Here is a 15,737-nt window from a genome sequence, read left to right on the forward strand (position 1 = left end):
AGCTGAAGGAAGGCAAGATATTGTTCTCAGTTGTGTGACAAAAATCTTTATTGGTTTTTCAGAATACTGCCTGCTTCACAGGGCACAGGGGAGAAGTAAGCAAATGGAGGACATGCTTAATTTTTGATAACATGGAAGAAGTGGAGCACGTATGGTATAGGCAGGAGTAGAAACAATGGTAACAGTAAGTGAGAAAGGATTATCAACCTTCAGTTTAAGAAACTTGATCTTTATGCAAAATAAGCACAAGCCAGTGCAGGCATTTTGATGTGGTTGATGAAGAGAAGACTGTATTCAAAGCAGTTAGGAAATTAATTGTTGTTTGCTTTTTTAAGTCATAATGTGGACTAATAATTCCTTTTTTATATGCACTGTTTTGTTAAATTGCTGCAGGTGATTATAGAACCATCAGAAGACCCTTTATTTCCTGCTGATGAAATATATGGAATAGTTGGTGACCAGCTAAAAAGAAACTTTGATGTCAAAGAGGTATGAATATAAATGCAAGATCCATACATGCATGCACTCAGTTTCTTGCAGGAAATCACTCTATATCATTATAGTTTTTCTACAGAAACCTGATTTGGGGTATATAGTGAATATTTAAATGTCATAAAATCTTGTAATGCATTTTTTTATATTTTTTGTCCGGCAAATCCATTGCAATGGCAATGACATATTGAAAATAAAATGCTTTTTGGTTTTACTTTCAGGAAGGATGAGCAAGGATGAGAGATTGATAACATTTTTGAAAAAGCTGCCAGAAAATGGGGAACTTTGTATTGTTCCCCATTGTAACATTATTGTAACAAATCATTTGATAGACTTGATGAGTGATGTGATAGCTTCTCTTTTTCTGTTAATCCTGTGAAGTAGTGTTCAAATATTAAAAAATCTGTGGAATATAAGCACCCCAAACAATTCAGTGCTCTCCCAACCACAGATGGAGACTATTATACTCTGCTGCAGGTCTTCTGTTATTATTTACCTCAATAACAACAAAGTATTATTTTAGGAAGTGTCTTAGTATGTACCTTTCTTAAAATACTTTTTCAAAAATTACTGGGATTTGCTTTGCATTAAGGGAAAAAAGATGTCTCACTACACTCAAAAGTTGTAATAGCTTGTTCTTTTAAAGTTGAAATAAGTATCTTCTGGCAAATGTCTTGCTAGCAGTGGATCTATATTTATTTAAAATTACTCCTTTGCATCTCAGAGAAACCTCAGATCAGATCTTCATTATTTTTGTATGTCACAAATTTAAGCAAAGCTGAAAATAAACTTATCTCTAAGAAAGTGACTTATGGCTGTGTATGTTTTTCTCTTTATAAATGTGAGTCTTGATTAATGTTTAATATAACCAGAGGTAGCACTTTTTCTTTGAAATTTAACTAATCAGAAAAACTTTGTTCCTATATAATTTAAACTATTCAGTTAGAATATTCTTAATCTTGAAACTCCAATTTTTATAAATATGTAGATAAATCACACTTTAAAAAAGTAAATGGGCTTTCCTGGCATCCAGACTATTTATATGATGGGCTACTTGATGTTCTTTAAATGGAAAGTGTTTAATTGCAACTTGTATGTTAGCATGGTCTTTCTTTCTAAGGAAATTAAAAACTATGAAAGATAGGAATTTCATTATATTTTTCTATTTTTTCTTAAGGTCATTGCTAGAATTGTAGACGGAAGTAAGTTTGATGAATTCAAAGCCTTATATGGGGATACTTTAATTACAGGTATTTAGAAATATAATTATTCTGTATGTGTTCTCACTGGATTTATAACTGGATTTATTCTATTTGGCTCACCCACCAGTAATAGTCTTTAGTAACACTTTCTTCAAAAGAATAGCAGTTTCTGTTGCCAAGAGAAAGTGTTACCTTTATATGCTATGGTAAAATAAATATATGTGAAAATTTACAAATTTATCTTTCTCCTTCAGGATTTGCGAGAATATTTGGTTATCCAGTAGGAATTATTGGAAACAATGGAGTTCTTTTCTCAGAGTCAGCAAAAAAGGTAAATAAATTATTAGCTTTGTTGCCATTGAGAAACAAAAGTTCTGGTGGACAGCTTGCTCTTGAAATGTGGAACTTCTTTAAATAATTAAACTGGTCCACATTTTTAATGTAAACATGAATAGCTTGATAAGCTGTAAAAATAATTGACCATATTTTAGAAACAGTTTAAATAGTATATCCTGAAACTTACAGCTACTACAAGAAAAGTCCATGCTGGTTGCATAAAATACCCTATTGGTTACAATTCCTAACCTCTAGAATGTTAAGTACTACAATAAATGACATCATTGTTTTTGTAATAACTGGAAAGTTTTAAGTTGTGTGACAGCTCCTGGCTTAGACTAATGAGTGATAATATATGCAGTCTCATAAAATTGTGAACTAAAATTCATGTTTGTGAACTGAAGGGCATCTTTGATGGAATATTGTGATTGTATTATAGTTAACAGTACTTTACAGATGGGCTTGTGGGATTGGTGATGATAAAGAGTTTCTGAGTACAGCAGAGTGGTTACTTACCTTGTTCCATGTTGTTTGGTTTAGTTATTTTTTCAAGAAGCTACTTTTGGTAGAATTTTTTGTAATAGCAACTATATATGGTAGTTTTGTTCTAGCACGCTCCTCAAACTAATGGTGAGGAAATCAGTATTCAAAATCTATAGGAAAAAGGAAGCTTTGATGAGAGATTTGGAGAAAGAAACTAATTTTACTTGATTTATTGCTGTGATAAAATAATACATGGAATTGAGTTTCGTATACTGAATGCTTTCAACTTGGAGCAGTGCAGTGAATGACATTGTTTTCAGCTAGCCTTTGTTTTAACACAGTAATTTCCAAGTTGAAAATAACTCTTTCAGTATTTGTAATACTTTCAATATTTTTCTGATAACTTAGTGCTTCAACTTTCTTCCTACCAATGAAGAAAATGTGAGGAATCTTCCTCTGCTGACTTTTGCTAGCATATTAGTACTGTGAGAACAGAGGGTCAAGTTCCACTTGTTTCACATATAGAAAGACCTTTGTCAATGATACTGCTTCTGTAAAGCATCATAATTTAACAATATTATTTTTGTTTTCCATTTTTGTAATGTGTTGTGACACATCTCTTTTTCTGTGATCATCCCTATGCTTTTTGAGTGCTGAAGAAGCCAGCTAAAGATTATGCTTCATGATTTTTCTCTCTTTCTTGTTTTCGTAAATTTTGCTGGTTTTGTATTGTGAAGAGGTTAGAGGTTTTTTCAGTTGCTGTGCTACATACCTGTTTGTTACTTTACCAGCAGTGTGTAAATAACCTGAGGAACTTCATTGATTTAGATTATTTCTAATAGTTGAAACAGAAGCTTGGAATCTACTATAAGCTTGGAATCTACTATTTCTATCTTTGCTAGGAAAATGGTCCTGTCCTAGAAAATGGGGAGAGCGCTTTTGCTCTTAATAAAAGGAAAGAGTGTTACAGTAATTGGCAGGGCCGTGAGCAGATAGTGTATGTGGCCTTTCCCAATTTCAGCCGCAGTTTTGTACTGCAAATGGGGAGGGTTTTTTTTCTGACTGGCTGTTGTGATTTCCATGACACAGTCTTTCTTACAAGACTCGATGTCAGATGCCACACTGTGAAACTAGCTGTCTGTGGTTTAACAACATATTGACTGAGTCAAAACAGTTGAGCTTTTCAGTATGAGCAGTAATGCTTTTTAAGGATGTTATCTCTGCTTTACCCTTGGAGTCATGCATTTTTGGCATTTTCTAGTGTTAAGAGTGAATGCATGTTTTGTAGTTGACTTTGGATGAAGCAGTAGTACAGCACTTCATGATGCAAATACTCCCATGGACTTCAGTGGAAGGAGATCTGACACAGACTTCAGAGTGCTGGTAGTGATAGCTTCACTGATCCAACTTTTAATGGCTTACTTTTTTTTTTTTCTTTCCCCTTCACAGGGTACACATTTTATCCAGTTGTGTTGCCAGAGAAACATTCCCATTGTGTTTTTGCAGAATATTACAGGTGAATAAGCTCAATGTTTTGTAGTTACACAATGTTGTTAGCTGTTGAGGCTATGACTTCTGGATAGCATCTTTGTGCTTTGTTGTACCTACATCTCCAGCCTGTTCTGAAATCAGCCTGACAGCATCTGGTGAAGGCCTTGCCTTACGATCTGTTCTTCATCTTTTTCTGCATGTGCCATAAAGCACATAGTATGATGTATAGCACAGTGTAATAATATAAAGTTAGTGAGCTTTTTTTTCATGTTGTAATTCTTTAGGTTTCATGGTTGGTAGAGAATATGAAGCTGGAGGGATAGCAAAAGATGGTGCCAAGATGGTAACCGCTGTAGCTTGTGCCAATGTACCTAAAATAACAGTGATTATCGGTGGTTCTTATGGAGCTGGAAACTATGGGATGTGTGGAAGAGCATATAGGTAAGTGTTACTTCAAATTAGGACAGAAGATAAGACTAAGTTAAGACAACATAACCTTGAAGTCCTTGTGTGAAAAATTATTTAAACTCTTGCAGAAGGTGTGCTGTTGGAAAACAAAGCCGTTCTCAGTGAATATGGTCATAAGTAAATAACAACCTGACAAACCTGTAGAGATAGGCTCATGATTAACCTTGAATTAGGTGACAGAGGAGATCTTCTAACATATAAATGTGCTAACATACTTTTCTCCCATTTTACCTCTTGGAGGAAAAATTGTAGAGTCCAAAACAATCATTAGGCAGTATGGGCTGCTCTTTTATTCTGCATTCGTATGAAGAGCACCAGCTTGTGTAAAAAACCCTAATTCACTTTAATGAGTCTGTTTTTATGAGTAATGTTTGCATAACCCCTAAGGATTTTTTTTTTTTGACCCTTTGGACATGACTAATTTTTTTTTTTTTTTCAAGGTCCCAGATACCATTGAAATTGTGGGTGATATTTTTAAAGAGAAAAATTCCGGGGGGTGGGTGAGGGTAGGTGTAAGATGAAGAGATTCAAGAAAAAAAGAAATAAATGTTTAAGGTGCTTGAACATAGGAAATGAGCAGAGTTTTCACATTTTCAAACATAAAGCTGCAAGCGTTGAAGAACATGAATTTGCATTCTTTAAAAACGAATGCACTGTAAGATTGTCATGCACAAAAATGAATTCTTAGCTGAGTAAGAATTAGTTCTTTATTTGGAAATAAGGCAATGTCTTATTTTAATATTTAATATATCTTTTCAGTCCAAGATTTCTTTATGTGTGGCCAAATGCTCGCATATCTGTGATGGGAGGAGAACAAGCTGCAACTGTTCTAGCTACAATAGCTAAGGACCAAAAGGCAAGGGAGGGAAAACAGGTACAGCTTTCTTCTTTCATTTGCAGTAATGTCATTATCTTTTTCTCCTTCACTGGAGTTGCTCACTTTATGAGCTAGGAAAGGATGTTAGATTGAGACACCAGTAACTATCATTCTCCTAGTCCCACCTAGTGCATTGACAAACGTGAAGCATTTGTGAAATGTTATTGTTTACATCTTCTAAATATGAAAATCATTCAGGACATTTCTTGTCGTTGGTTAAAAAGAGTATTATTTCTCATCCCATCATCTTTTTATACTTTGTGCACAAGATCATTAATTCTGCCCAAGATGAGCAGCCAGGAATCCTCCCTGGTTTGGAAGTATGAGGAGGAATATGTAGGAATAAAGTAACTTTCCAATTATTTTTGAAGTAAGCAGTTCTATAGAAATCTGATCTTCAGATTATTCAGTGACTGAGAATTATGAAACTTTATGAAAATTATGAAACAGCAGAAGTCTGTAGAAGTTTGGAAAAGTTTTTGACTCATTTCAACATTTTAATTGAAAATTAGTTCTATTTTGTTTAATAATCTTTGTAGTTTTTCTGTACACTCTTCTGCTGTGTTTTTAAATTACATGGTTTATGCTTATACTGGTGCCTTGATCCCATAAGAAGTAATTTTATTGCAATGTCTTAAAATTGCTTGTATTTAACATGAGTAGTTATTCAGAATTATGAAGCAGTATGTACATGTTATCTCAACAGTTCTGTTTTCTACACTTTACTTGGGCTTTCTGTGGGTAGAACATATTGACCCTGATCTATCTCTGTCTTAATTTCCCAGATCTCTAAAACGGTCACATTGATACCCAGTAAGAAGTTTGAGAAAAGTAATTCTAGTTAATGTCAGTAAAATGTGTTAGAAACTTGGAAATTTTCCGAATTACAGTGATAACCACTTCAGACCATAGAAAAAGGCAGTGTTAGAATAGCATAGACTTGTTTTATTAAAAAATCTTGCCAAAGGCAACTCAGCATGGTATTTATATTCAGTACAGTAACTTCAATAATTTTTCAGATGCTAATCCACAGTTATTCTTAGTTAAGTATATTTTTACTGTCCTTTTCCCACCCCCCACCATTTTGAAAAGTAGTATTTTACTTTCATTGTCGAATATGCTAAATTGTTAATTGTGTGTAAAAAGGGGGAGAAACTTTGGGGAGATGAATTAGGCAGTTTCTTCAAGTTTAATGCTACATATAAAGCTCTACTGTCATTGTGAAAGAAAATATTAAAGAACGTCTTATCAGTGTTTTTTATTTGCCTGGTTTTAGTTATCTGAGGCAGATGAAGCAGCTTTGAAGGAGCCAATCATTAGGAGGTTTGAGGAGGAAGGAAACCCGTATTATTCCAGTGCAAGGTAACGTATAAATGACTTCTCCAAAATTTAACTGTAATCATGTGGCATAAAAATAACGTCTAAATCTTGGTGTTCAAGAACAGCAGAACAGAGCAATCTGGAATAAAGATTGTGTTTGATGTTCTGGAGTACAATGCAACAAGCTTCAATTCAAAGTTTTATCTCTCTTGTCCCTGAGACTGTAGTATGTGTTGTTTCAGAAGAAGGCATGCTCTTACAGGAATTATTCTGCTGGTTCTGTAAGTAATGATATGGTGGCATGGAGTTTATATTCTATGTGTTTTATTCTGGATAAGTTTTATACCGTTCTCCCCAGTGTAGTATCTGGTCTCCTTTCTGCCCATTGAACAGTAGTGACTGGGTGCATGTGTGTTAGGAAGGATTCATTTTAGTAGGATTCTGCAAGTAGAAGAGGCCAGTGGTAAAGAAGTTGTGTCAGGAACACCTGAAGCCATTTATAAATCTCAAGTCATGATCTTGGTAGGTGACTGTATTGGGTGATAGCAATTTGGATAGACCATTAGCTGATGGGTACAACTTATTTATGTTTGTTGAGAAGTCTTTTGCAGCATTTTGTGCTCAGGTTCATGGAATATTAGTAAATGCCCAGGATCTAGTTAGACTAATGAAGCAAGGTGGCATCCTGCAGTGTTACCTCTGGAAACTAGCTTGGAGGCTTTCTTGGCCTCTGATTGTTACTCTGCAAGAGTTTCATCCTGTCTGAACTAACCTTCCTGCACATTTTTCTCCTTGTGGTATCCAAAGCTAATACTCCACAGACTCTCAGCTGCTAATGATGGTAGAGGGTAGCATATAATAACGTAGAGGCTTTACTGTGCCTCTATGGCTTCTCATTTTGCAGAAAGAATATTAGTCTCACACAACTGTGGAGTCTGCTGTATGTATGCTTTTGTATAGCTGAATTAAAATTACTGATAGTTTTCTTATCTGGAAGCTGGGAAGTCTGGAAACAAACTGAGTACACAGTGGCTTGATTATAATAAATTTTGATGTGGACATCATGAGCAGAAATTATGTGAACAAGTGGGTGCAAGATACTCTGTTAATGTCATACGGATGCCAATAAGAGAAGGAGTTTGGGGGCTTTTATCTAACTTGATACCTGCTTAATCTGATGTACGACAAATGTGACACAGCAGCAACAGAGGCAGCATAGCATCAGTGAGCTCCTTTATGAATTGTTTCTCATGATCTGAAGGAAGATATAAAAGTAATGGTAACTTTTACACTGTTTTCTGTGGGACAGTGGAATGATCTTAACTGAAATAATTGCACCCAGGGGATTCATACTCATTTTAATGTTTAGTTAAATGAGTGCCTTTATCTAATGGAAGCTCTTGCCATTTTGCCCTGACTGGTGCTGTGACAGAATAAGTATTCTCAGTAGGATATGTAACACAAGGTTTGTAGTGTCATCTAGTGGTGCGGTCACATAGCGTGTGGGTCATGGATTTAGGGAGGGTTTAGTCTCATTACTTTTTGGTCTCTGCTTCTGCCAGAGGCCTATGTGGTAGTGTTGCAGAGTCATAGATATGCTCAACTTCTTAAGGTTTTATGCATGTGTACAACCCCCCACTGCTACTAAGTTACAGTTCATTGGAGTTTTTACATAAAACCAATGAGAATACTTTTGTGAAAACCTGAATTCTTATTAACATGGACTTTCTGGTAACACACTGGTTTTGATTTTTTTTTTACATTTTTTTAGTTGATTTAAACTTCATAGCGTTTTCCCCAAATTGAGAGATGTTGTCAGCTGTTAAAAACTTTTGTGCTATCTTTTAGCAGCACTTAAAGATCAAGCCTAGTACCTGTGTCACAGAACCTTGTGCCTTGAGGCAAGAAGGAAAAAATAAAACACATATTATCATCTTTTATAACTGGATTTTAAGGTGAATTTTCCACTGATACAATAACATTTAAAAAATGAGTCAAACTGTATTTAAAATTAATCCCTACCATGGAGGGGAAGATGAATGGTGTAATTAATTTTTTTCTTACATTTGCTTTTTTTTATATGTTCACTGGAAACACAGTCATAGCCTCTTTGTACTCGTGATTGAAAATAATTTGATTTATTTGACATTCAATACATTCAGTATATTAGCAATATAAAAACTTGTCCTCTCCCAGAAACCAACAGACCATTTTCAACATTTACAACAGTAAGCAGCTAATCTGCAAGGAAGTAGTTGTACATATAAGATTAAGGTCAGAATTTTTAAAAGTCAGATTCTAAATTTTTAATAATGTCTAGTGATTTTTAGATGTGAAATTTGAGTATTTAACTCCAGTTTTGTGCTCTCTACTAGCAACTTTTACCAGTTTGTTTCCAGAATATCAGGCTGTTTTGTGAATTGAGGTTTCAAATCCAGAAGGCACCTCAGTAAATAGCCTGTTTGCCTAGCCAAGGGGTCAGGAAGTGCTCTTAATGTTAGGCATCCCGTCCTTCATTTAAAAAAGCAGAGTAGTTACCTACTTCTTACTGTGCCTGTGTGCCTGTAGCTTGGAAGGGAAACTTAACGTGCATAGATGTGAGCTGGCGGAGAACCAGTATGGGTCTGGGTTACATGTAGTTGGGTTTGTGTGATGCTGGACTCAAGCTAATAAGCCCAGCTGAGACATGAAGTCAAATGTCTAAGCTGAATCCCACTGAGATTCATCTGGCTAAAAGCAATGAAAATTAAATGCCCCTTTTCACTGAGGAGTGCTTGTGAGAACAGTGTGTGACTGGCTCAGGTCAAGACAGTCCAGGATGTTTTCTCTCTCTCTTCAGTCCCTGAAGGTACAGTCTGCATTGTCTAGGAGCTCTTAATTGCTCTCTGCTGTCTTGTGGAGATAATTCAGTATATCAGTAGATATTCTTGTGTTTTCTGCCCTAGTTTCATGCTTTCCTAACAAAATTGCCACATGTGTGCCTTCTTTCGCTTTACTTATTGTTAATTCCTAAGCAAGATCTCAGACCAAAAGTTTTCATTACTGTGAAGTAGGCTGCCCAAGCATAAACGATGAGATGAAGTAGGATTACAGTTTTTGCAGCAAGTAGTTACCTGAGGGAGGGATTTAGCCACCTTGTACTGTGGAGCCAACCCGTTTGTCAGCCAACATCTGCAGCTGCTTCTTGACGAACATTCACCATAGGTCAGGGAGAAGTAATCTGTTCCCTTTACTCTGAAAGATGCTTTCTGTTTGGTCCCAAGGATGGTAAAAAAACCAGTTGACCGTCAACCTGATGTCAAGGTGCTGTATTGAAATTGAATCTGCACAGCCTTGATTTTGTCCGATGCTAACTAGATCCCTCCACCAGAAGGACCAACAAGAAAACTGCAATAAACAGCATTGCATTACCAAAAGAACAACAGATAAGCAAAAAGACTGATGCACAGGTGTAGCTGCTCAGGTGCAGCCAGTTTGGAGGCTCCCTCACAGTGTCCTGTTGCTAAGATACGGGGATCAGTGTACCTCACCCTTAATGTCCATTGAGATTGATGTGACCCTTCCCGTTGACTTCATTAGGCTTTGAATCAAGCTTTTAGCAATAAGAATGAGAGGCAAGGAAGAAGCCCTAATGATCTTAAATACAAGCAGATTTTGCTATATACTCTGCTTATATAATTTTGCTTATGAATTATAACTTGTTTACACATACAGGATGTCAGTACTATACCCCGAAGTTGTATTTTCTAATCAAAATTTAATCAATTATTTGATTAGAACCTTTCACAGTGAGCAGTCGTAATTAACAGGAGTCATTAGGCAGCACCCTTTTTAATGAGTTACATTAATCTGCTTACAGGCTTCTAAAAGGATTTCAGCGGTTTGCATCTTAACAAATTACATGAATATTTTACTTTTGGGGGCTTCATTTCTTTTACTCACAGTGTCTTGGTTACAAATATTTTATGTGTAGTTGTGACTCATGTTCTAGCAATGGGATTTTAATAGATAGTTTAATTATTAATGCTACATCCCAGTAGAGAATGTAGCTTTCTTTAAACAAAAGAGAAGCAGAAGACAGGGGTGACCATATGTAAGCAGCTTGACTTCCATGCAACATAAAATCTTTGCGGTTGTTAATATAAGTTAATTTTATTTGGTCTTACAAAAAAACACAAATCTTCCATTAAAATGTGCTCCAGTGTTTATTACAGTAGTAGTCACTATAAAGTTGCAGCTTGGAAGGTACTGCATTAAGTTGGTGATTCTTTCTGATTCATTTAATCCCTGCCCTTCCCAGGCCCTTTGCAGATTTATTAAACACTTTTAAGAAGTATGAATTCCTTCATTCATTTTCAATGTGTTTCATAAATAAAAAGTTAATTGCAAGTGTTCATTTTAAAAAGTTGATATGCAGAGCAAACAAATGTGTAACAGCCAAAAAACCCCAAATTTGCTTAAAAACAGAAGTTACTGTATTTGAGATTGTTCTTACAGTTGTTTTACATGTTCACAGTCCCAAGAAAACAAAGGGGCTGTTTTTGATTTGACCTCACAAAACTACTTTGCTTTTCACTGTTAATAGGGATTTTCTCCATCCATTTGGTGATTAATCCGACTGTATTCATCAAAACTAAATCAAGATCTAAAATACAAGAAGGAAAGAGAAGCATATGCATTAAACTTTGATGATGCATGCTTCAGGATGTTGAAAGTATAGGAGATAACCTAACTTGGCCATTCTGTCATGTTAGATTATATGAACAGGTAAAACCACTGTCTTAGGGAAACACAAGAGAATTCAAACAGCTCTTAAGTATGTCTCAGCAAAACCAAGTTTGGTTATTTTGAACAAAAAGGCTTCTAATTGTTTTTGCTGTATGGTAAGAAGCACTTACTCTGAGTCTTTTTTTCAATGGAGTATTTGTTAAATATGCCAAAATAATGAGTCATTATTTACAATTTAAAGCTACAATTAAGAAATGAGTTATTCACAGAAGCCATACTGCAATACCATACTCTTTATCCAGAATATAATATAGATAATTCTCGTGTGTCTTCTGCAACAGAATTTGCTGGTTAGTACCACTTTGGTGCAGATGGAATATTCAAAAGTTAGAGTATTCCAATGCATGGCTTACTAGCCTCCTAGAAGGGAGATACTCACTGAGAATCCTAAAATGAGAACAGTTTAGATAGAGCTATGGTTTCCTTATATTTGTAGTTTAGATTTATAGATTATTTTTTTTTTTTACTTTGAAAAAAGTTCTTTTTTTTTTTAACAGACTTCTTTCTATGCTGACTGGGACCTGTTGGTCAGGTCAGTGAGTGCCACAGCTACTGTGTTGTAAAATTTATTTAATCAAGCTTTTGTTTTCAGTCACAAAAAAAGAAGCAGCATAAATTTGCCAAATTAACAGCAGAGTCTTTCCTTCTCCAAATCCCTTTTTCCTTTTGTACTTCAGCTTTGCTCTTGTGCCACATTTAGGGTAAGTCTTTTCTACTTTGGGAGCTGCACCATGATAAAATGTATTTGTAGTAGAAGGTTGTTTCTGAGTTGGATATCTTTTTTATTCTCTCTCTGCTAGTTGGAGAACAGGCTTCTAAGATGAGTCTGAACCCTTTTGCTTCATCTTGTTACGGGTGTCCTTTTTTGCAATTCCACTTGTGCATCCTAGGATAGATACACGCACTTATTGTAAAATAAAAAACATACATTGTCAGCCTCTTAATATTTTTTACCTGGTTTGATGAATATTGCTTTTACAAGAAATGGCAATACAAAGATGGAAAACAGAAGTGTCTGCTGCTGCCTTGAGCTTACCAGCATTTATTTATGTACAGTTTGCAGTCCTCTTTCTTTTGGGGGTGAGGTTAGCACATTTAGTATTGAGAGTGCAAAATACATTGTTTCCTGTCTAGTAATTAATCATCAGACAATTGGAAATTTGCAGCTGGAAGCTTCAGTTAGAAAGTATGGCTGTGCTTTCTCTTGGTAGAGTCAGTCTTAGCTCTCTATTCATGACAAATAATTAAAAATTAGCCAACACTGAAGTTCAAAAGGATTGCAAAATAAGTCTCTAGGACAAATAGGATGAAGGAGAAGCATTACTGTCTTAACCAAAGTTACTGTGCATATGTTTTGTAGACCCTGATTAAAATGCATGCTTATTTAAATGAGACTGGGTTACAGTAATCAGTGTGGTATCTTGTTTAAATATCTTACTGGGGAGGTAGTACGTAGATGTAAAATTTTGTGGCCTGCTGGGGTTTTGACGTGGATTTTATTTTGGGTAGGATGTCATTGAGAACTGATGCCACAAGTACTTTAATTTGTGGATAATATCAAAGAGACTAGTTATAAGTATTTGTGATTTTGGGGACTGGGGAATTTGGTAATCGCTCACTCTTAATTGCCTTCAGGCTAGGTTAAGAAGGGTATTGACTTAGAGTTGTTTAGAAGTGGACTTCAGAAAAAATAAATACAACCATTACTGGAAATAACTTGAAATTTCCTCTGGCTCTTTTAATAATGAAAGAATAAACACTTGTATAATCCTCATCTGGCAGCTGAACTAACCTGAATAACGTATATAATGATGTGACATAGTCCTTAAAATATAAGCATTCTTAATAAAATAGATCATTGACAAAAGGTCATTTTCCATGTGAATATTAAAAACAAAGAGGGTCTGTTTTCTCTACAGTGATGACTTCATACTAAAAGTAAGTATGAAGAATCTCATTTGAAATATATAAACCTGATGTTTTTCATTTATCTAAAATTTATACTTTGTTCTAGAAGACAAATTCCACAAAGTAATGCCCACCAGTCTGTTGCATTGATGGTTAAGGTGATTTAACTCCATGACTTATATATATAATATATATAATTTAGCTCCTTAGTCCACTTTCTTTAGTATAAGTATTTCCAGTTTCATGTGCTTGAAAATCTACCGTGTATCTTAATTTCCTTTAATTATTATTGTTTGATTATTTTTTTTTTCCCCCTAGATTATGGGATGATGGAATTATTGATCCAGCTGACACAAGACTGGTTTTGGGCCTCAGTCTCAGCGCAGCATTAAATGCACCTACAAAGAAGACAGAATTCGGGGTTTTCCGGATGTAAACTAAAACGTGTGCTCATCATATATCTATGTATATTTTATTTGAGGCTGGAGAGCAAACTAACTACAGTGTTGACGTGATTAAAAAAATAAAGATTTGTACAATGCTGTTTTTAATGGAAATATTATAGTTACTTATTTTTACTGAGTAATCTCACAGTGCTTCAGTGTTTTGATAGTGGTTTGAGATCAGTCACTTACAGTGCTTGTATAGCTGCATTGCATGAATAAACTGCAACTTCTAGCGTTATGTTTAAAGTTTGACAAGAGACCATTAAATAAATCTGCAAAATAAGATACATATTTGGGGCTTAACAGATCCTTTATTTCTTTAAATTCTTCTCTGTATGTCTCCTATAAATGCAAATATTTTTGAAAAAAAGAATGCACATTTGCTAGTAAACAGTTTTTGCAAAAGAGAAGTGCTGTAAGAGCAGCCAAGAGGTTCAGCACAGCATAAAATTATAGATTTCACGTAGTTGTTAGCGTTTTGACCTTTCTCTGGCTTTCATCCAAAAAACATTGCTCTTCTGTATGATTCCCTTTAGTCAAAACAACAAGAGAAACTGGTGTATGTGTAGTGTTTTCTGGAAGAGTTGAGGAGCATATGCTGATATCTGTGGGAGCTGCAGGCTGCTGAGAGCACTTCTGAGGACAGGGGTTGGCTGTGAATGTGTTTCAACATCTTGCTTTGTGATCCTTCTGGCAATTCTAGTTTAACAAAGACAGAGCATTCTCCTGACATGGATCAGTGCTTCAGCCTGAACACATGCCTAAATCCCACTGGCTTTAGGGCTATCGAGATGCTGAAATGCTTTGGTTAATCTTATTTATCGTCGTTTGTTGCAGTGTAATGTTTTTCAAGAATTCAAGAATGTCTGTCATTTCATTTGTTCTCTTTAGAAATATTTGCACCTTGTGGAAACTAAATGCTTGGCCTGTAGTGTGCCTAGAATAAGGAGGCAAATACTGTGCTATGTGGGAGTAGGAAAATGATTTTACCTAGCTTTGCCCTACAGGTGCCCAGATAACCATTGCAGAAATATTCTTGGATTGAATCAAATCCAGGGAGAGTTAAATGTACGTTAACATATGGAGGTCCTATCCTGTGCTGGCCTGTGGGGAGAAGAAAGATTGCTAATAGGAGTAATTGTCCTGGGTAACATGCTAGCTATAGTCTTCCCAGACTTGTGTGGCAGAGGACTTCCCCTCTGACCCAGAAGTGGTGGGGAAGTCTGCTAGCTACTAGCCCTCTCAGTTTTGTCTCAGGCAAGCAACTGCAAAAGTGAAAATGAAATAATTATTTGGAATGGGGATTTTCAGTCTGGATTACAGACAGCACAACGTATGTTGAGCTGTGGGGACTCTGGTACACTTCTACATTGCAGTAAAGTACTGGTTTTCTGTCTCATTTTATAGATAAGAAATCTATCCAAAGCCTGGTGTGTTCTACACCACAAGAAAGACTACTTCTGTAGGTCTGCACACCTGTAATATCACTGTTGTGCTCACATGCATGTTCTTGGATATTAAATATATATTTAGCAGTGAGTAATATTTTAAAAGACTGCAGTAAATGACAGCTAGGCACAGAGCTGTGCTTTTGTGACAGTGATTCTTGTTCTTGTCTCACTACATGAATTTGTAAACTTGTTGGGCATGGCCCCAGGATTTCTTTATCCTAAAAGTACAGTGACGTTATTTATGGTCGCTAGACTTCTGAAATGCCTTTAAAAATACCCTACTTCTAAATACATATACATAAAATATAGCAAGGATGAACAAAGGTTTCAGACATTGAAATGATTGCTTTTAATGGCTTCCAATAAAAAGAAACACTTTATTATCTCCTACTACAGTTATCAGTTCAGGCATCTATTGTCTTTCTGCTCTAAATTACTGGGGTCACTTTCCCCAGTCTGTTAGTCCCAAAGCCAT

The 15,737-nt window shown here is 35.6% G+C and overlaps 1 protein-coding gene across 2 annotated transcripts in view; it reads left to right on the top strand.

Moving 5' to 3' along the window:
* The window catches only part of MCCC2 (methylcrotonyl-CoA carboxylase subunit 2), a 39,181-nt gene extending 25,079 nt beyond the window's left edge, over window positions 1-14,102 (top strand). For both annotated transcript variants that reach the window (XM_074931893.1, XM_074931892.1), the window contains 8 exons: window positions 394-489; window positions 1,670-1,742; window positions 1,949-2,025; window positions 3,963-4,029; window positions 4,289-4,445; window positions 5,232-5,346; window positions 6,626-6,711; window positions 13,684-14,102. In XM_074931893.1, coding sequence (XP_074787994.1) covers window positions 394-489; window positions 1,670-1,742; window positions 1,949-2,025; window positions 3,963-4,029; window positions 4,289-4,445; window positions 5,232-5,346; window positions 6,626-6,711; window positions 13,684-13,801 — 789 coding nt within the window. In that variant the 3' untranslated portion in view covers window positions 13,802-14,102. The remainder of the gene's footprint in view (window positions 1-393; window positions 490-1,669; window positions 1,743-1,948; window positions 2,026-3,962; window positions 4,030-4,288; window positions 4,446-5,231; window positions 5,347-6,625; window positions 6,712-13,683) is intronic.
* Window positions 14,103-15,737: the final 1,635 nt, after the last annotated feature.

This window comes from Athene noctua, chromosome Z, assembly GCF_965140245.1.
Source record: "Athene noctua chromosome Z, bAthNoc1.hap1.1, whole genome shotgun sequence".
Lineage (NCBI taxonomy): Eukaryota > Metazoa > Chordata > Aves > Strigiformes > Strigidae > Athene > Athene noctua.